Raw genomic sequence first — 22,030 nt, 5'->3', positions numbered from 1 at the left:
AATGAGGAATGCTAGGCTTACAAACAAAATTTACAAAAAAATTTTACAATATGATGTGGCACAACATAATTGAATATATATAACTTTTAAAAACCAAATCATTGTAAAAGTTTCTTTTGTAAAATTTGTTTCTACCCCCCAAGTATTTTTCAATTAGAATATATATATATATATATATATATACACACGGTGGAAGCTCTATTCCGAAAATTACCCAAAGGCCAAAGCAAACACACACACACGGACACACCCCTTCCCAATGGCCAGTGGCGCGACCCCTCCCTACAAACCTTACCGCCACCTGAAAACCCTGACCGCCCACACGCGCGCCGTCTCGTGCGTGAAATTCTCCAACGACGGCACGCTCCTAGCCTCGGCCTCCTTGGACAAAACCCTAATCGTGTGGACCGCCCAGTCCCTTTCCCTCGTGCACCGCCTCGTGGGGCACTCGGAGGGCGTGTCCGACCTGGCCTGGTCCTCCGACTCCCACTACATCTGCTCCGCCTCCGACGACCGCACGCTCCGCATCTGGGACGCCCGCGCCGCCACGAGCGAGTCGGCGCACGTGAAGACCCTGCGGGGGCATTCGAACTTGGTCTTCTGCGTGAACTTCAGCCCGCAGTCGAATCTGATCGTTTCAGGGTCCTTCGACGAGACGATTCGGATATGGGAGGTGAAGACCGGGAAGTGCCTCCACGCGATCCGTGCCCACTCCATGCCCGTCACTTCCGTGCACTTCAACCGGGACGGCTCGCTCATTGTCTCCTCCAGCCACGACGGCACGTGCAAGATCTGGGACTCCTCCAAGGCCACCTTGCTCAAGACGCTCATCGACGACAAGGTCCCCGCCGTATCCTTCGCTAAGTTCTCACCCAACGGCAAGTTCATCCTTGTCGCCACGCTCAATGACTCCCTCGTAAGTTCTTTAACTTATATTACAGTTTTTTTTTTTTTTTTTTTTTTGGCGTTAGAAAGCATTGTAGTTGAATAATTTAAGAGTGTAAATTATTTATTTCTTGTTAATTGGATTGTAAACGTTCTGAGATTGGTCCAATTGCGTTATCATGTTTAATTAAGAGGAAAAAAGTTTTGAGTTTTTGTGGTTTATAATGGAACTTGAAGGGGGATTGCATAAATTCAAATAGTTTTTGTGTTCAATTGTTCTGATAACCTGACTGCTTAATATTACCCTTTGTGTTTGTTTTGAAAGAAAGAAAGAAGGAAATAAATGAGAATGTGGATTCTTTTGGTTCTTTTAGTGTTAGGGGGTTGAGGTTTTATCTCTCTTTTCTACCATTTTCAGATATAACATTCTTTTGTTCTTTGTTAATTATTGGTGCAGAAGTTGTGGAATTACTCAGTAGGGAAGTTTTTGAAGATTTACTCGGGGCATGTGAATAGGGCTTACTGCTTAACATCCACATTTTCTGTCACAAATGGGAAATACATCGTTAGTGGGTCAGAGGATCGCTGTATTTATTTATGGGATCTGCAGCAGAAAACCATGGTTCAGAAAATTGAAGGCCACACTGATACTGTCATTTCTGTTACTTGTCACCCAACTGAGAACAAGATTGCTTCTGCAGGCCTTGAGGCCGATAGAACTGTGAGGATTTGGGTTCAAGATTCATGATTCTTAATCAAACTGTATGTGGATTTCCTTCTTTTACTCATTTATACAACAATTTTTGTTTGTTTTTTTTCCTAATATGAATTACATGTCAATGTAAAGTTCCTTTCTATGTTCATATCTTTTCACCGATTTTCCACAACACTTGCATGTGAATGTGAGGCATCGATTGGTTTTCTGTGTTCTGGGTTTCTCTATTTTCTCCTCCTTTGGCTGTTTTAACATTTTTCCTCCCAAAACAAAGAAAAGTAAGAAAAAGTACTGGACTTTATATACGTACACACACGATTGAAGGAACAATGTTGAGAAAGGATTCATCATTGGAATAGTCAGCATAATTAGTCTCATATGATGCAGGTTCATTACAACGAGTTGGTGGTGCAAGATGTTGGTTGTTGCTATTGTCATGTTTTTCAATTTCATCCTAGCTGCTTTGACCATAATTTTACGCCAAGATCTACTCAGAAAGGGGATTGCATCCATTAAGAAAGTGATGCTTTATAATTTCATACATCTAATAAATACAAAAGCAGGGTCAGAATGAGATACAAGCCAAATATTCCATTTAATGTGACAATCTCTTCCAGGGAATACGAATAGTAACTGGAAATGGTCTAGTAGACAACTAGTTCTTCATGGGCAGCAACAAGGCAACAATGGAGCAACAAAAACCTGTGGCCTTAACCTCATAGAGGAGCACTTGAGGTCATGTGCTCCTCTATGAGGCTAAAATCATGAGAAGCCTGATTGATGGAAACCTCAATTATCTTGAAAGACATCCCCAACACTAATAACATTCAGTAAATATTTTATTTCTGATATTAGCTTAGGTTTTTGTGAATGCTTTGAAAGTTTTTCGATATGTCAATTTTTGTGCATATACTTTAGCTCAGTGGGTCGCTTTCTTTTTTATTTTTTTAAGCATTTTTATTGAATTTCTTTATCCCTTCCATTTGGAATAAGAGGGAAAGATTCTTCCCTATAGTCCTCTTAAATTAAAAAAACAAAAAAAGCATCCAATAAACACTGAAAAGCCCCACTCTCTCTCTCAATCAGCTCTTTCCTCATCTCCCCACCACAGTTTTTATGTTTTCCTCTTTACCGTCTTTTTTAAACTTTAGTTTTTCTAGTCTTTTGCTTGGGTTATTAGTGGTTAGAACTACTGAAAACCCACAACCTCCTCCTTCATCCCCGGCTGCCGCGTAACCATCCACCAACCCCCTCCCTCACTCTTGTACCCCATGCATTGTTGCTCCTTTTGATCTCCAGCAGCAGATCTCTTCTTTTATGGAGCCCTTTTGGTCTACTAAAAATTTCAAATCTAGATCTAGACCTCAAAAATATTTGATCTTGGTGGTTCTTGCTCCATTGTCCCATATGATGTTTCTTCCGTAATTGTATAACTACATCTTAGTTTCTTCAGCTCCCTCGTAAGCTGGTCATGAACACAAAGTTAAAATGAATTTCCTTTGTTGATACTCACAACCCCCATTATGGGCCTTTATAACTAGTGTAACACTCCAACTTAAAGCCTAACTCACATTATAAGTTAGCATTGGTGATGGGTTTAGAGGACTTGACCACAAACTATGCATTCCTTTATCAGAAAGTTATTTTCAAGTGGAAAAATTATGAATCAGACTTTACATTTTCAAGTATAGAAAATATTATTGAGGGCACATATTCTCATCCTTCAGAAAACATTATGTAAGCAGGAAATCACGTAATATAAAAAGTGATTTGGACTATAACACACCTACACTGTATGTTTCGGCAATTAAGAAAACTTCTTGTACAATTCAAATAATTCAGCTTTTCTATGATTATAAAAAAATGCTCATAATTAAATCAGTTTGATGGATCTAAAGGGCAAAAAGAAAATAAGAGTTCCAAGAATACTTACTTTGGATCAAGAAGTTTGAGAGAGAAGGTTCTCTATGATTTTTTTTTTTTTTTTTTTTTTTTTTTTGGAGAAGGTTGAGAGAGAATGAAAAGAATTAATGTGTTATGGAGTTGAGTGAGAGAAAACAAGGTAATGTGTGTTTTGATTTAGTTGTAGGTGGACTAGTTCAATAGGATCTAGATCCACTGAAATTCTTAAGGGAATTCCAATTTCTGAAATTTCAGATTTAGGCCCTTAATTTTTCATCTAAGGGTCATTGTTCTACCACGTATCCCACTACTAATAAAATAATAAACGACTTGAATTCAAAATTCTAAAAATTGGAAATTTCAATAGATCCTGATCCAATTCAATAATGCTCAACTAGCTAATTTTTAGGGATTTGAATTTAAAATTTGTAGATAATTGTTGAAGCTTTTGAAAGTTTGGATATTTCTCAACTTCAAAATCATAGCTGATTTTATGGTCTTTCAAAATTCAACGTGGATGAGATGACAAGTTTAAAATCTATTAAAGTGGTGGGTGGGTTTTCAAGTGCAAGAAGAATTGAATAATGGATGGTAGTTTTTTTTTAAAAAAAAAAATTGAAGTGGGATAATTAGTAGATGAAGCGCTAGCCACATCTGCATATCACCTCTAAAATGACTAGTTAATTAGAGCTTTATAAAGCCTAATTTCACCTACTAATTAGTTAATGCAGGACTTTTATTTATTTATTTATTTTAGATCTAGATTTTCAAATCTAATCTTAACAAACTTTGTACCAAGGTGTTACAACTAGCTTCACTGGAAGTATTACAAACGGTCTTTTTGACCTTCAAGGATCCATTCTGGAGCTGTTGTTCAGATTAGATTTTTATTTTTTACTTTTTGTCAGATTCTGTAATTTTTTATTTTTGTAACTGTGTTGTTTGTTGGTATTTGTTGTTGAGAAATGCTATATGTACCAAATCTTTTACCAAAAAATGGGTGTACCAAAATGACGTGGAACTTATTTATTGGTACTCGTAACATTTTTCTTTATTAATTATTTTAATCCTCTCTAATAAATAAGCTTCACATCATCTCGGTATCTATCTCTGATAAAAAATAGAAATTTAATATCCATAGCATTTCTTTACTCATCAAAAAAAAAAAAAAAAAAAAAAAATCCAGTATCTTTGCTCCGGATCTTCCTTTGCAAGCATGAATGTGGAGCTAGGTCTATCATCCCCCCTGCACACAACCAAACTGTGCATCCAATTCTCAGGTCTTTGAACTTTCATCAACTCCGTTAGTTATTTTTACACCACACACATTAAAATACCGGTAATGTGATGTATTTCTCCTTCCAAAACGACGCCGGTCAAGCTGCTAACCAAAATAAATAAATAATAATAATAATAAAAACTACCATTTACAAGGACAAGGATCTTGCTGCCCTCCATTCCAAGCCATACAAATATATTTCTCAGCTGATGAAAAAAAAAAAAAAAAAACAGATATCAGTGATTTATTACAGAATTTCCTCAACTTTCTACGGAAGGCCAGCAAAATGGGAACTCTATCTCTCTTCCCTGCCTCGTTAACTGCTTCATTGCGACTCTGTACCTCCCATTCCAAGACTCAACTCTCCAACCCCATATTCTGCCCACCCGGCTCCTCGACGACTCTTAAATCACTACGGTTTCCCAGCAAAACCGTTGCCTTTGGAAGCAACACAAATGACCCAAAACCAAAAGAGTCTATTTTCTTGGATGAAAATGGCGCGGTTGATGATATGGATGGGTATATGAACTACCTCTCTCTAGAATATGACTCTGTTTGGGACACCAAACCATCCTGGTGAGCCTTTCCCTTGATGGGTCTTTCTTATTTTTCAGAATTACTCCCCAACCCTCATTGTTTGTGATCATCTTTTATTGTAATTCCAAAGTTTCTTTCCAAATTTGGCTAATTTATTGTATTTTATGTTAAATATCATTTTACATTTCGATATCATGCCTTTGAGTTTATGAATGGATATTAGGTGTACCCTCTAGGCCGTACTAGTTTTCGACTCTGTTTACTACTTTCAATTGGGATTCTTGCCTATTTTTGTAATGGTTATGATGATAATTATCTTAAGGCTCACACTTCAGCCCAAATCTTCCAATTCCCATTGTTTCGAATTTGATTGCATAGTAGTTGTAGGCTTTAGTTAATTCAAGACGTAGGATTATGTCCCGGATGATTCTTTTTTGTGTTTGTTATGCATATTCCCTGTGTACTTAGGGGCGCCTCAGCTTGATTATCTATCAAAAAGATTATGTCCCGGATGACTGACTAGAACCATCAGTATATTGAAACAACGAGGGCATGTATGGAAATCCCTTGGAAATTGATTTGTATAGGAAATTAAACCAATTTAGTTGCTCTAGTTGAATTCAAACAATGAGCTTATTGCTTCCGATTTTATTTAATAATTTATTACTAGTAAATTAATTGTTTTAGTGTGAATATAAAACACTTGATAATATTCTGGTTTTAGATCAAAGCTGTATATATCTTATGTTATTTAGGGTTATTGTATGAGAGAGTAAGGGTGTGATCTTGCCTCTACCACACACAAAGAAAGAGTAATAATTTTGTTATGAATAAAAAGAATCAGTTTTGTGTGAGACTCTCCTCCATATTAATTGTGTTGATTTCATAAAAATTTGATTCTGTTATGTGTGTTAAGAATCATCAAAAGTTAGTGATTCTGTAATTGGTAACAGAACCAATGGTTCGATAGGCAAGTGAGCCAACACCCATTGTATAAAAGATTGTTTGCCTCCTATTGAGCATGATGTTGAAGAAAAAAAAAAATACAGTGATAGAAAAATTTAAATATAAGTTTTTTTATTTTTTTTCAAGGAATACTTGAGTCCTCCATTCCAAACAAGCTGTTGAGATTCTCACATTGTGAGTGGTTATGTAATAGCGAGATTTAGTCTCATATTTGATAATAGTAACAGAAGTCAGTGACTAAAGCAACATTGATGGGTCCAACCTTATTCGCTTAAACTTTTGGGTTACATGTTGCTTCAACTTGTTATAGCAATGGGCTCTTCAATGTTAAATTTCTTACAATTTGTCCACTTTTATGTCTAAGTTCACCCCATTGAATTATGTCAATTTTTATGTGACAGCTACTGACACAGTAATTTAACTTGAGATGATAGCAAGTCTTGAGATTATAATAGTAACCCCATGCTCTACTGATATAGGCGGTGACTCCAAATTTCTTTCTCGGTCCTATTTAAGATGATAGATTTGCATCATGAATTTTTATGCGAATGCCAATGGTCAATTTTCATGACACAACAATGCAGCCTGAACTAATTATAAATTTACAATGCTAACCATTAGATGAATCTAGTGGAAGATGGACAGACAAAATGGAAGTTGACTATCTTAACAAATAAGTATATTAACTATGAAATGATATATGACTTTAGGTCAAATGAGTTCCTAAGGATCAATTACGCCACTTAATATGTGTTGGTAAAGTTTTATACATTTTCATGTTAACATCATGGTTTTTCATGGAAAACATTGGCATTATGGTTCATTTGTTTCCTAGGGGATCTTACAGCTATCTGGGATTAAAATGGTAGTTATAGGAATCCAAAACTTCTTTTCGTTTCTTCCACTTTTGGGCAACTAAATAGAGTAGCCACTATGTTGTACAAGTTTAGTGGAGATCCTGAACAGTGACTACTAATAAACATGTACGAATTGTTTAGCAGGTATGTTTAAGTAATGTTCTGAACAAATAACTTTTGTTGAATTTAGCGAGAGTGTTTGGGACGTGGAAGCCTTTGCCTCGTTTTTCAGCGTGTTGTATTCAGCGAGAATGTGACGGGAAGGAGAGGACAAGCTGTGGTGGGTCCCTCATTCCAAAAAAGGGTTGTTTGGTGTTAAATCCTTCTACAATGTCATGGGTTGTCATGACGGAGTTTGTTTCCCTTGGAAAAGTGTTTGGTGTACTAAGGTTTCGTTGAGGGAGACCTTTTTTGGTTGGTCGGCAGCCTTCGAAAAGATCCTTACCATGGATAATCTCCGAAAGCAGCACGCCATTGTGGTTATTGGTGTTGTTTATGTAAAAGGAATGGGAAGTCTGTGGACCATCTTTTGCTTTGTTATTAGGTTGCTGGTGCTATTTGGAATATTTTCTTCAGTCGTATTGGGTTGTCTTGGGTCATGCTTAGACGAGTAGTCAATTTGTATGCTTGTTGATGGATTGTTAGCAACACTCAGAGTGCTGCTATGTGGACGATGATGCCTTTGTGCCTTTTGTGGTGTCTATGGTAGGAAATGAATGATAGAAGTTTTAAAGTTTATGAGGGGACTTTAGAGGAGATTAAGTATTTATTTTCAATACATTGTATCTTTGGTCAGCAGCTTTTGTTTCTCTTTTGGTGATTAATTATCATGATTTTCTTTTTTTTTTTAGCTTTTCTTGTATACTTCCTGCGTACCTAAAGGCGTCTTACGCTTTAAATGATATTTCAATTACTTATAAAAATAAAAATAAAAAACTTTTGTTGAATTGAGCAATTTGACATCTTGAAAATAAAAGGAATTGGCTTGTATTTTGAATTACCTACTTTGGTATCCGTGCTTGCCTTATTATTTGATTTGATTCCTTTCCATTTTGCTGCCAGGTGTCAACCATGGACGATAGTTCTAACTGGAGTATCAGTGATTGCTAGTAGCTGGTTAATCTTGCACTCGATAGTAGTCACAGTGGTCATACTGTTACTAATATGCACATGGTGGTACATCTTTTTGTTTTCTTATCCAAAGGTTTGAGCATCTTCTCTTAGTCTATGAATTCTCTCTCCCCCTTCTTTCGTTTCTTGGAGCATGCACTTGCTTATTGATTATTGTATGTTTCTTGCTCTGCCTGATGTATTTTCTTCTTCTTATACTGAATTTTAAAAACTTTTTAGTCATTTGGAGGGAATGCAAACACTATATTATAGCTGGAGTCTCTCTCACACACACATGCTCCCTTTTCACTTCAAATGATAATAGTTAATTCAAAACTTGAAAAATTGGAAAGTTAATGTCATACTCTCTGGAAATAAGATGGTTCTGTTGAAATAATGAGTAACCATTTATGTATAAGATTATTTGGTTTTTGAAAGGGCTTCTTGATGTTATGGATTTATGATTCTTGATTGTTAGTTGCTGAAATAATGTTTACTGAGGAAAAGTTTCTGAGGATATTGCATGACTAGGTTATTTACATGTATGGTTTGACATGTATATGGAAGTTGTTTGGTGCCTGCATATGGGCGATTCCCTTTAATAAATTGGTGTCCTGCTTCCCAAAAATCTATGGCAGTGAGGCATCTGGAAAAGGTTACTAAACCATGTGCTGCATCTTGTAGATGCTTAATTAAGTCATATTTATCTTGCTGATTCATTGTGAGTACTCTCTAGTTAAAACGTTTGTATCAACCTTCTTATTTACTGAGAATTAGAGGGAAGGATCCATCTGCTGAGGACTCTTAGAAACATGTTCACCTACTGTCTCTTTCCTTTCGGCGTTTTAGAAAGTAATTTGGGGCTAGAGGAAGGAATTGCATTTTGAAGTTTCTTCTCTTTTGTTAGGCATATTCAGAGATGATTTCTGAGCGGAGGAGGAGGGTGACAAATGGTGTTGAAGACACATTTGGTTTTGGAAGAGGCAATGAATCAAATTAAACTTCAATTTGCTGCCGGATCTCTCTCTCTCTCTCTCTCTCTCTCTCTCACGCAGAGACATGCTCTGAGTCCTGACAAGTCTTTCTGCTCCTATAGTTTTATGATTTTTCTTTTCCTTTCCCCTTTTGTTTTTAATTTTTTTTTTTTTTTTTGTGGGGGGAGTGGGGGAGGTAAGCCTCCGACTCTAGAAGTTAAATTCTCAAGAAATGTTGTTATTGAATGTGCAGTGTTTTTTCATTTATTGAGATTAGCTTATTGCAGGCCATCTTGTAACCAAATGGTGAAGTTTCAAAGTTATAGCATTGAATTTGCGTGCAGCTCATTCTCAGAATGCTTCTTTTCTCCTTGCCCAAAAGCCTTACATCATTTTCTAGGCTTACTGTACTTTCTGCCCATCAACCTACCTCGCAAACTTAAATTTCCTTTCTATGTATCCAACAATTCCAAGAAGATTTTTCTCCCTTTCTTTTAATTGCATCTACTAATCAAGTAATCAAGTTCCATATGTAAATACTCTGTATTTAAATTGATGCTAGTATAACTATTGACAGAATTTGGGATGAAATGTGTAATAAGTCTTGGCCATTAAAGATCACATTGAAGAAGGTAGAAGGATAGAAGAAAATTTAGAGTTTATATTATTGCAAGGGAAATCTGCAAGCATGGATAGCTTTGAAACATTAATCATCGTAGCACATTGCCTTTCAAAATTATGAAATTTTGTGCAGTTGTATATATTGAAAGTAGGGTATATAGCATCTCTCTCACTCAGACCATAGCAAAGTAAGTTCAACATGTTGAACTGAAGCAAAATCCTTTCCTTCTCCAAACCCTAATTGGCTTCGAGAAGTATCACCTTAAACGAAATTTACACATGATCCATTTCCCGCATTACATAGGTTTCTTCCTCAAATTTCAGTTTCTCTTTTCGCACTCATGTTGCAATATGATCATTTCGTATGTCCCTATTGTTTCAACCACAAATATAGTGAGAGTATCACCAATGACTAAGAATGTGATGAATTGACGAGAGAGAGAAACCTCTACTTGAAAAAGGCTTCTATCTTTCCTTTTTTGTTTGGAGGTGGGGGAATGGATTGAGAAGGTACCTTTTAGGACAAGTATCAGATGCAAAGCAGAGTATACTCTGCTCTGCAAATGAAAGAGAGAAATCTGGAAGATAAGGATGCAAACGACGTTGTGTCGCACGACGTCGTTTGAGTAAAAATTGCTATTATTCAATCTTTACCATCCATTTTATTAGCCGGATCCATCAATGGTCTAAACCATGCCAATTAACATGGGCCATGGTGGCACCAACCAATCTGTTCCCAAGTTTATGTAATCTCACCATTGTCTTAATGCATTAGAACCTTTTCTAGGGCTTTCAAGTAGCATGTGGCATGTGGCATGTGGCCTAGGAAAATGATTTAAAAGCGTTGATAAGACTAGTTAGCCTTCATGCCTCCACTCATTTAATAAGGAATTGGTTCCTACCGCTCTTTGTTTCATGGTAGAATACAGAATTCTGGTTCTGTCATGCACCCAGAAATTTTTAAGGGGAGCCTCAGATGGTGCAAACCATTTGCTTCTCACATCACAACGCTCATATACATGTGGATTCTGGAGAACTTTCAATATCTGTATCAATCAAAAGTACGGTCCATATCCCATGCCAGAAATCTAGCTAGACACCTGCAACTACAAGGTATGCATATATTGTAAATGCCAACCAACCTTTTCTTTTTTTCTTTTCTTCTTTTTGAAACAAAGGGCTCCCAATCTTTGTTAATTACAGTGATGGGGGAAAGGAAGGGAGATCATCTACCCACAAACAGTTTTCAGTGAACAATCAAAACAAGAATCCTCAGTTGCAGCATTGAAACAAGCAAGATTGACTTGTGTATGCAATTGAACTTATTGAATTACTTGAAGAAAGTGAAATGAAAAGGAAAAATGGACAAGTAATTCGCATTTACTGTATTTCAATCACATCTTTTTTTATCAAATCCACAGCTACTAGTATTTGTCAACACTCAAAAATGAAGAAAAAAAAATACACTTTCTACTCATTCTTCCAAGCATGCAAAATCAGTGAGAAACCAAGACCTCGTGACTGGGAATCGCTCATATGCTGAGAGCAAGACCAAGTTAATACGGAGGGATCGAAAATAGAGTGATTGCCCTGCAACTTGTCAGCTGAGAGACATGTTTGGAACATGAAAACTGCATTGCCCATAGCATTACCAAAGAGCCAATTATGGACATCCCAAAACACTAGAACCGGAAGGCCATCAACAGAAATGGTGTGGTTTCCACGGAACTTCCACTTGAGCCTCTTCACCTGCATGACTGTCTTGCTGTCAATCCGGATCACAAGACAAGGGTCATGAAGCCCAACAGTGTCGCACTCAATCGATACATCGTGCATCTGCCCCTTATCACAAAATTGAGCCTTTGCGCCATAAAACTTCTTCCCAAAAATGTGCTCCCTCTTGGCAACAAAGGTGGCATTAATGGAATGAACATGAACAGGAACAGGGTCGGTGTCAATCTTCTTGTATGCCTCTTTTTTCAAATCCCCAAGAAGTAGAACCATTTCTTGGTTAAACACAACAGCTAAATAAAATCCCTCAAACGGCTCCGGCCCAGCACCAAACTTGGCGTTAGTTAAGTCCCAGAAAATCTCAATTTTACTAGAATCTACCTCCAAATTCTTAGACCCTTTTCTCTTAGAGAACAGCCATGGCTTTATATCAACCTTACAGAGGCATTGATTGGACAAGTCATCAATCCCAACACTAAGGCCTTGACCCATCAAGTTCTTGGTCCATGTAATAGTAATCAAGCAAGATCGACCTCGCAATTTACACTGATACAAACAGGTAACCACATTTTGAGCAGCTTTGGCTGCACTCGAAGACGATGAATCAGCAACTTGGACCCCATTTTCACCAAAACAAGAAGGAAAGTCCCTCATGGTACCAAAACCAAACACTTAACAGACTCTCTTTCCGATTTCTCTATAATGTTAAAAAAGCAACAAAAAAAAAAAAAAAAAAAAAAAACAAGAGAATGTCGACAGTGTAAAACGGATACAAGAGAAGGGTCTTCTACCTCAAATCACTGAAGGTGAATTCAAGCACCCATCTCCCAAATGCTTCAAGATCAGCTTCTCAGCACATCAACTTGATCTGGGTGTCTCGTTTTTGTAGCCCGCACTTGAATATGAGCAAGAGAGACAGAGAAGACTCAGATTTGCTTCACTGGCAAAGTCCCTGCCAAGTCCAAGATGACTCAAAAGAAAAATAGGCTTAGAAATAATAAAGAAAGAAGAGGAAGAATGGGTAATGAAGAGAGAGAGAGACAGCAGCTTGCTAAGTCACATGGTGGGGAAATACGAAGAAACGGCAATTACTGGGTATTTGCTGGATTTGGCTCTGCTCTTTTATGATGCTACGTTACATACACAAAAGAAAAAAGCTCTAAATCTTTCTCTCCCACACCAATAAATAAATAAAATATAATATTCTTTCTTTTTTCTTTTTTTAATTCTTGTCCATAATTAAAAGAATAATGATGGGCCTCCCTTTAACTGACACAACACATGCATGAGAGCTGAAAAATCCAAAGCTTAAAAGCCTAAAACGCCAACTTTTGAAACCTCCCACACTGTGGAATTTTACTTTTGCATAATTAATGTCACCTTTGCCAAGTAAGACAAATATTACGATAATGGTCAAAAAAAACAAAGAAAGATTTCAGCAAGGAAAGCAGGGCAAATTCTCTAGTGTTTTTGGGTATTATTCTACAGACTACAGAGATAGATTTGAAGCTTTCCTCGTCTACCATCAATTGCACTTATTGGACTGTTTCTACTAGTGCCAAATGCACAATTATGATCAAATAGTATTACTATTCTAAAACATTATGGAGTTGTTCCGAGAGATCGGTCCCTTATTTCAAGGGTAAAATTATCATTTCACTTAAAAAAAAAAAAGAAAAAAAAACAATTTTACCTTTATGAAATAATGGACCCGCGACTACCGTTTATTTGTTTATAGAAGGATCTCCAATAATTTTTACAATTATATTTTTTTTGTGAAAAAAAAAAAAAAAAATGGTTGGGATGAAATTACCTATCCCGTCCATTGCCAAAAAGGGCCTTTAAAAAATAAAAAGAATTTTTTATTTTTTATTTTTAAATGGGTTAAAAAGGTAAGGAGAGGTTTCAAGTGTCATGCTTTAAATTAAGGATAAACTGAAAAAGCATTGAGGACTATGAGAATTAGCCAGTCCTCTGTATTAATAGCGGCAGTCATCCTTGACCAACAACTTCTGCCTGCCAAATACCTACATCATTAAAAGTAACTTGTCTCAAGTGCTAAATAGAGTCCAAGAAAATAAAGAGGAATTTTAAAAGGGGTACCCAAGAGGGACCAATTAAGTAGCTATCCCCATTGGTAATGTTAATACTTGATGAAGGGCATTAGAAACCCTAAAACTAATTTGAATGGAAGCTTATGAGTTATTTGATAAAATTTTGGGAAAATTTTACAAAACTCCGATGAACTTTTTACCCGTTTTGAAATTATCTTCATAATGTTTAAAAATTCTTAATTTAGGGTACTAAAATTTCAATTTTTTGCAATATCTCATGTCCGTTAGAATATTTTGTTAAATCTGGTCAAAATTTTCAAAATACCCATATTTTTTATTTAAAAAAAAAAGTTTAAAAAAAAAATGCAAAGATTCAGGCGTAAGTATTTTTGCAAATTTATTTAAATCCTGACCACTGTCTAAATCTTTGTAATTTTTTTATAATAAAAAATATGTGTTTTTTAAGAATTTTTACCAGATTTAACGGAAAACACTAATTAACGGAGAGAGGACATTGCAAAAAATTGAAAATTCAATACCCTAAATTAAGAGTTTTTAAACATTGATAGAATAATGCCAAAAGCGTGAAAGTTTAGAAGGGATTTGTGAAGTTTTCCTTAAAACATTTTAGAAGGCGGTTAAAAGACATTTTCAAACGAGGCCATTTTTATTTATTTTATTATTCTTTTTAAGGATAATGAAACGTGGCCTATAATCAATACTCTGAGGCATGGTTAGGAACCTGATTATCTTTTGTAAGAGGACATTCTGATGACCAAAAAATTAAAGAGTTCATGGTGTGTGTGGGTGGGTGTAAATGTTAGTTTTATGGGTGAATTTGACATCAAAGATATAAGGTTTTCCAATGCCCAATCAGCTTATGACCTCAGTGAGATTTGAACGTTTCCATCAATTCATTTTGAGGTTAAAAAACATAAATAAATAAATGTAACTGAGTTATGAAGACACAATTTTCTGTTGTTATTTTTAGAATTAGGATCCTCTCCATTTTAAATGAAAGTGAAAAGACAAAAATTCTCATCCACTATAACTAACTGAATATTCTTCAGTTCATTTGAACTGAAGAGGATCTTGTTCCTTATTTTTACGGGTAAAATTTCTTATAAACTGGGTCGTAAGACTCTTATGAGTTACGACCCAACCTCCAAAAAACTGACATGAATTTCTTAACTTAAAGTGAATTACGTATGTTTTTTAATAGCATAGTTTTCTCACATGTTTAAAGGATACATACCATTTTTTAGAGACTGAATTGTAGGAGCACATATTGTAAGAAATTTATATTCTGTCAAAAATGCATATAAGAATCAAAGCCCCTTCAGAATTTTTTTTATAAGGTGTTTTAACCTTGCTTGGTTGTTTGGCCCCTAACAAATAAAATTTTGGCCATGCAGCACAGTCAAAATGGTAAATAAAAAATAGTTTGTTTCATTCTTTCAAGTTAATCTTATAATTTAATTTTTTGTATTTATGTTTACCTGTAATTGGGCCTTAATTAAAAGCACTTACTAAGTTTTTTGTCATGATATTATTTTTTTACCATAATTGAGGCCTTAATTAAAGACAATTGACTAACTTTTTATCATAATTGAGGCTCTAATTTTTTTTTATTATTTTATAAAAAGGAAACTTAATTATACTATAGTTATTTGGGGCCTTATTTTTATTTGGACCCTTAGGCGATTGCCTAATTAATTTGCCTAAACATTGAGCCGGCACTGGTCAGTCACTCTTGTGTCTCTTTAAGGATGATACGGTTCTTAAAATTACTATTGACCTTGTAATTGATCAATATTGGTCCATTTTTCCTCTTTCCTTTATTTGAATGGAAAAACAAAAATGATCAATATTGAATTTTAATCAAATTGTGATTTTAAAAGCCATCTCATTTTTTAGAGACACAAAAGTGACATAAGAGAGACTTATGGAATTACTCGGCTAAGACCAAAGGACATAATTGTTGTGTGACTTGTGTAGAAAAATACATAACACAATATTTGGCCGTGACAATGAGATCTTGCAAATAAAAAAGACAAAAAAAAATATACATAACACAAGAAATATACATGATGCTTTCGTTAACCACATAATGTAAAAGAAAGAAATAGATGAAATTGGATATATGGTGTGAAGTGGATTGTTCGCTTTTCAACCAAATGGTTCAGGGAGGTATACTCACGGTCTGTTTGGGATTACATTTGAAGGATTTAAAAATATTTTTAACACTAAAAAAGTTTGTTTGAAAAGAAAAAAAAAAGTACTCATTTGGTAAAAAAATTAAAAGTCCTTTTAAGGGTTCAAAAAGCTTAAAAATGAAATTTTTACCCAAAAGCTCTTTTTGACTTAAAAGTTTTGTTTATCAAACACAATCTCAAACAGGCTATTAATTTACGATTTCATTCTATATGCTTCCTATGGCTTATTTGTGTGTACGTTTAACATTTAAAAGGTCTGTTTGAAGAAAAAAGTACTCATTTGGTAAAAAAAATTGAAAGCGCTTTAAAAGGTCCAAAAAACTTTAAAATAGCCAAAACATCAAATGCAATTCCAAACATACTCTTAGTTTATAGCCTTATTGTATTGTATAAGGCTCTGAACCCCTTGTCTTTATAAACCTTGTCTTTTCAAAGAAATTTGATATATAGTTTTGTACAAATTTAGAAAATTAATTTTTTTTAAAAAATAAATAAATAAATAGTTAGGCAAACGGCTAATATACGTAAGAGTTAAAACCGTAGAAAGGTTCAAGACAACGCTGCAAAACTTTCTGCTATGCAATTGAAGCTTCGAAAAAAATAAAAATAAAAATAAAAAATAAAATTTTAGAATTTAAAATTATTATTATTTATTTTTTTTCAAAAAAAAAAATCCCTAATCCAGAGAGGTTTAACGCATGGTAATCAATTTTCTTTCTTTCAAAAGCTCCATTTCCGGTTCGAATGTGTTGGAGCTACATTGCTCTAATATATACCAGCTTTTTGGAGGCCCATTTTGTTTTGTTTTTCTTTTTTCTTTTTTCTTAAAGGGCATACATGTCGCCTTCTGATTAGGTATAACGTGACAGCACCATTAAAAATTTAACAGAATATAAAGATAAGGATCTATTTTTATAGCAATTCTAACCCTAGAAAAAAAATATATTAATAAAATTTTTAAGTAGTTTGAAAAAAAAGAAAAAAAAAAGTAGTGAGGACCATGAAACATATTTTCCAAATGATTTTGACATTTTAGGGTTTTGATTCGGTCCCCAAAAAGAAGCCCTATCTGAGCATCACAGTCTACAATAAATAGTTTTACCAATTCCTTAAGAAAGGGGAGATTGGGAGCCCTACCTGGCCATACCAATTAATTGAACTCACACTAAGGATATGGATGCCCCAACCGTCTCCAATTATGACGGATCACTTTCTTTAATTCACCATTCAACCTCAACCTCAATCCAACAGGATCTTTTCTACTTCAAATGAATTAGAGAATATCATAATTTAACCTGAACAAATAAACCTTTTTTTTTTTTTTTTTGAAACGTACAAATAAACCTTTCTTTTAAGTTTTAACATTAATAACACAATCACTTTTTATCAAAATATGTACAACTCGAAAATTTCGAAAAATGGCTCTCTTCATTTCAAATAAAATGAAAATTTTGATTTGCTTGACCCGTCAACTTAATAAGGATAAACCCTAACCTGCACGGCCATGTTTAGCTAAACAGGTCATGCCCTTAAACTCGAACACAACCCATGAGCAACCCTACACGACTTGCTTGTTTAATAAATGGGTCACAAGCAAGTAGACCCATTTAGACTCGAATGCAACATGTTTTAACACACACACACACATATATATATATATATATATATATATATATAGATTGTTCAAGCAGGTCAAACTGTTTATGACCCGGACCCTAACATTATAATTTTGTGTCGGGTTTGCAGGTCGTATCAAAAATTGTCAGTCCTACATACATCTCTACTTGATTGGCATGCTCCATCTACCATTAATTAAATAAGGAAACAAAAATATCAATAATGAATAGAGCATACCAACTTAACGAAAATAAACGTTAGAATACAACAAAGCGTTTCTCATTAAATATAGACAGCCATGAGAGTGAGAAGGTTGAATGTGAAATTTTCACACCATATAGGAAACATGCATTAAACATGGTGATGGGCCACCAAGAATTGGTGTAACAATTAAAGAAAGTTAGAGCCATAATTTGTAAAGATGAAGTGATAATAGTAATCTAATTAGGTAGGTGCATATAGGGCGGCTCACATACCCTCCAAGTAGGACAAAACAAAATATGGGCCACCAATGGCAACCAAAGCGTAATATCCACAAAGAAGTTGTGCCAAAAATCTGTCCAACTTACTAAATAACAAAGTACACACAACAATTTCTGCACTCCATCAACTCTCTCCAATGCCCAACAAGGATTTAGTGTTTTTTATTTTATTTTATTGTTTTCAAAGTAAAGACAAAGAAAGCACATCTTAACATAACTAATTGTATTACTATATTTGTTCTTAAAAAAAAAAAAAAAAAAAAAAAAACTAGTATTAACTCAGGGGTTCTACACCACTAAACATGGAAATATAACGGTTACTTAATTACTACAATTCTAATCTTCTGATGTTTTATAAGTAATTAGATATCATAGGGGCTTTGGGAAAGTGAGAGTTGGATTATGTGAAGACTAATTCATGTTTATTTATTAAACTCATATTATACCGGCTGACATGATATGTTTTAAGTGATTAGCATAAAAAGTCACTTAAAACACGCTACGAATATAATGAGATACATGATCAGCGGGAAGTATGAAAATTAGGTGTTTAAGGATGCCCAAAATCAAATACAAAATAAATATTTGCAAAAAAAAAAAAAAAAAAAAATCAACTTGCCTCAAATACATCTCTGTATCTCGATCTCTAGAGCTGAGTGTGATGATAAAGGGTGAAACAAGGGAAGCAACTTTATGAGCCTTTGTCTCGCTGGTTTGTCCCCTCAATGAACAGCTATTATGCCTTCTCATTTCTTTGAACCACTGCAATGATTTCGTAAACCGATTTTGCTGGTGAAAGGTTGATTTTCAAGCTTCCATTTTTCCACCCTTTTTTTCAACACACACGTCTTATTCGTGCAGTAATTCTAAATACTCATTTTAATTTTATTTTAATACAATTGTACTAATTTGACTGTATTTATCACCGTTAAAACTAGTAGCTCATATTCTATTAGGCAAATATAAAGAGTAATACATAAATATTAGCCAGTTGGCCGGTAGTCGGCGTGGTACGGTACGAAGTATTTTGGAATTTTTTAAACTACGTCCGTACAATTAGGATTTTTTTATAAGTATGTTATGTTATAATCATAAATCATTAATAGTGAAATATAGTCGCACTCTCCTGTGGACATAGACACCTTATCAAACCACGTAAATATGTATCTCAATTTTCTCACTTTTTTCGATTTTATATTATTCATCATTCTTGTACACAATAATAACAATTAGCATTTATTTATTTATTTATTTTTTAATAAAAACCGATCCAAAAACTGATGAGCACTAACATATCAGCCCGGTAATAAGAGATCAAGATAAGATATTAAGGATGTAGCATGACTCCGTCTTGCAACCCTACCTTGCCCCATGTGCTGAAAGCTCCAATTCGTGTAGGGTATATGGTCCACATCTATGCCCATGCTACCATCAACATGCACGATGCAGGTCAACTCGGATTTATTTTTTAAGGCACCCACTTTCACCAAAATTACTAATCAAGCATTCCACTCTTAACACCAATATTTATTCCTAATTATGAATTCTATCAAGTTTACGCTTCCCTGAAGATGATATTGAGCCATAATTAACCAGCTTTACAGTCACAAAAGCCCACTCAACTTTCAAAACCATAATATTTTCTGAATCAACCAGAAAATTTCTACCAATAATTCAAATACAATAGTAAACAAAAGGAGAAATTCTATGTTATTCACAAGGGCATTTAAGTCAATTTCACAGTCTATCTTAGAAAAGAGAAATTAATTGGACATCACTATTATCACTAGTGTGCTACGTGGGCTTGTTCATGCCATATATATGCCCATACTCTAATAACTCTTCATACAGATCCTGCTCTAACTATAAAAAAAAATCACTACCATTTATATTATAACACAACCATCGGTTTTGATACCAGTTATTAAGAAGATTAACGCTTCGAAAAGTCTACCAATGAAATCATAATATAACATATTAAAACACTACTCAATCTAAAAGCTTAATAACTCACATTTATGATATTTCTTCAATTATAAACTTTAATATTTTTTTTACTCACATTTATGATCATTATCTTGGCCTTCGGGTCGATGGGGAAGAGTTTCGGCATGAGAGTCTTTTCGCTCTCAAGGTCGAGGAATAATTGCTATCCATGCATTTGGTTGAGTCTGTCTGTCACAGATCTAGTATTAAATCTTATTTTAGTTATGGGTTAGCGGATTGGTCTCGAATCTTGTACTAAACCTGGTAATCTTATATATAGCTTTATGCTATGGTTGCTTCAGAGCTTTGCTCTGTGATATAAGAGTTTTATGCTCGTGGTATTATTGAATGAAATGTTATGTTTTTTTTAAAAAAAAATAAAACTATATAACAATATTTCACCAATGTCATGATAGTAAGAAAACATCATTATTATATAGGTAGTGTCGGTTCTCTCATAAATTCATAATGGTTGGGTTGAATGCTGGCTACACAATTATGACATTTTTAACAGCATCAAATAATCACGGGAATGACCACCTTAATATAAAATAAATGTCAACAAATTCCAGGTGAATGCATGACAATATGCATGCACACGGAAGCTAGCTAGCTCATATCATTTTCAACCATTTTCAGTTGAGTTGGCATGTTATATTAATTTATCGTTGATTTTTTTTTTTTTAATTAAAGGTAAATGCAACACGCCAACTCAATTAAAAATATTTAAAAAAAATGCTACAAATATATTAAATAACATTTATTTCGAACATATGATAAATGATATTTCTCCAAGTATATAAGTGATTTTGTTTTATCAAGTAGGCCAGCTGTACAACCAAGTAGAACTGAAGGTGATTCTCTCCTCTCCATTTTGGCCATCAACAAATGTTGCATTTTTCCAGATTGGCCATGTGCTCCTGTTATAGTTGATTGTCATCATCAGCTTTCCTTCTTCAGAACTTAGTCCGCTTCTAAGGTCTTTAGATACGTCTGTTCTCAAGCACACATACTTGTAAAATAGGCCCCTTCCTACTTAATGTTGGAAAGTATTTTCGACAATTTTTCTTCTCTCTTTCTCTTTCTTTAGAATCCGAATGGCAAAGACTTATTTGTGAAAAAAAAAAAGAAGTGTTGGGGGGCTAAAGAGACCCCAGCCCACGGCCCCACACACACAACTTCACCATAAGGTCACCGCCCCAAATCTTGTTTCCATCGAGTATGAAATATATATATATATATATATTTTTCTTTCGTCTCTCATCGATAACAATTGACTATGACAGGGATTACATCAAAAACATTTACCACTTTCAAATTATCACTCTTTCTAAAAAAAATATATAAATTATCATTATTTTGGTAGTTTCAAATTATTATTTGGCTCGTTCAAACTATTATTTCAATATGAATTACATTATTCGTTAGTATTTGGTGCTAAAAGGGATGAAAATGCCGCACATGTGCCACACGTGCATTTTATTTTACACAAACTTTTTCAAAATCTCTTTAAAAATTATTAAAAATTTGAAAACAACAAACACAAAGCATTAAGCGGTAGTCGAACCACCCCTCAACCATCATGATTGATTAAGAGGTGGACGAATGACACACATAGCCTGTGTTTATGTGTGTCGATTAAACTTTAACATGCAACTCTTTTAAACTACCGTTAATATTTAGTGTTAAAATGGATGAAAATGCCACACGTGCATTGTTTTTACATGAACTTTTCAAAATCTTTTAAAAATTATTAAAAAAACAACAACAACATTAAGGGGATGGTCGAACCATCTCTCAACCACCATGAAGAGATAGTTAAACCACCTCCTTGACTGGTTGGGAGGCGGACCAGCGACTCGGTTTAGCATTCCTCTTTTATTTCAAAACATGCTAACGACCGGGTTAAGGAGAACTGGAGAACGCAAGAAATTTTGGTACAACGGATTTCGGATGCATCACTCATAGCTTGTTGGAGGCTGAATAAGCCAAATGCAAGAGCTAGCCACTAGTCTTACACTCTCACTCAAACAATGCATTGCTTGAGGCTTTAAACAGACAGATCTCTTAATCCCGTTTAAGGTCTTTTTTTTTTTGG

The 22,030-nt window shown here is 34.7% G+C and overlaps 3 protein-coding genes across 4 annotated transcripts; 2 read left to right on the top strand and 1 right to left on the bottom strand.

The window, feature by feature from the left end:
* The first annotated feature begins 179 nt into the window (after positions 1-179).
* LOC132171225 (COMPASS-like H3K4 histone methylase component WDR5B) lies at positions 180-2,433 on the top strand. 2 transcript variants are annotated; one of them, XM_059582490.1, is made up of 3 exons: positions 180-916; positions 1,343-1,647; positions 1,988-2,433. In XM_059582490.1, exons 1-2 carry the CDS (start codon positions 260-262, stop codon positions 1,631-1,633), a joined length of 948 nt encoding a protein of 315 aa, XP_059438473.1. In that variant the 5' UTR covers positions 180-259; the 3' UTR covers positions 1,634-1,647; positions 1,988-2,433. The 2 variants fall into 2 exon arrangements, with proteins under 2 accessions (XP_059438473.1, XP_059438472.1); XM_059582489.1 differs by lacking the exon at positions 1,988-2,433 and having other exon boundaries at positions 181-916; positions 1,343-1,752.
* A 2,570-nt stretch (positions 2,434-5,003) lies between these two features.
* Positions 5,004-9,678, top strand: LOC132171364 (uncharacterized). Its single transcript, XM_059582661.1, has 3 exons — positions 5,004-5,357; positions 8,204-8,345; positions 9,159-9,678. The coding sequence occupies exons 1-3, from the start codon at positions 5,068-5,070 to the stop codon at positions 9,249-9,251; spliced, it is 525 nt and encodes a 174-aa protein (XP_059438644.1). The 5' UTR covers positions 5,004-5,067; the 3' UTR covers positions 9,252-9,678.
* A 1,530-nt stretch (positions 9,679-11,208) lies between these two features.
* LOC132171392 (uncharacterized) lies at positions 11,209-12,713 on the bottom strand. Its single transcript, XM_059582700.1, has one exon. The coding sequence runs from the start codon at positions 12,229-12,231 to the stop codon at positions 11,317-11,319; it is 915 nt and encodes a 304-aa protein (XP_059438683.1). The 5' UTR covers positions 12,232-12,713; the 3' UTR covers positions 11,209-11,316.
* Between the last annotated feature and the right edge of the window lie 9,317 nt (positions 12,714-22,030).

The sequence above is a fragment of the Corylus avellana genome, chromosome ca2 (genome assembly GCF_901000735.1).
Source record: "Corylus avellana chromosome ca2, CavTom2PMs-1.0".
Taxonomy (NCBI): Eukaryota; Viridiplantae; Streptophyta; class Magnoliopsida; order Fagales; family Betulaceae; genus Corylus; species Corylus avellana.
The sequence above is the reverse complement of the archived record's forward strand: the minus strand, read 5'-3'. Positions and strand labels throughout refer to the sequence as shown.

Coding starts and splice junctions, on each gene's coding strand:
- LOC132171392 (XM_059582700.1), bottom strand. CDS start 12,231: ATGAGGGACTTTCCTTCTTGTTTTGGTGAAAATGGGGTCCAAGTTGCT.
- LOC132171364 (XM_059582661.1), top strand. CDS start 5,068: ATGGGAACTCTATCTCTCTTCCCTGCCTCGTTAACTGCTTCATTGCGA. Junction 5,358..8,203: donor TGGGACACCAAACCATCCTG/GTGAGCCTTTCC, acceptor TTTTGCTGCCAG/GTGTCAACCATGGACGATAG. Junction 8,346..9,158: donor TTTTGTTTTCTTATCCAAAG/GTTTGAGCATCT, acceptor CTCTTTTGTTAG/GCATATTCAGAGATGATTTC.
- LOC132171225 (XM_059582490.1), top strand. CDS start 260: ATGGCCAGTGGCGCGACCCCTCCCTACAAACCTTACCGCCACCTGAAA. Junction 917..1,342: donor CCACGCTCAATGACTCCCTC/GTAAGTTCTTTA, acceptor TTATTGGTGCAG/AAGTTGTGGAATTACTCAGT.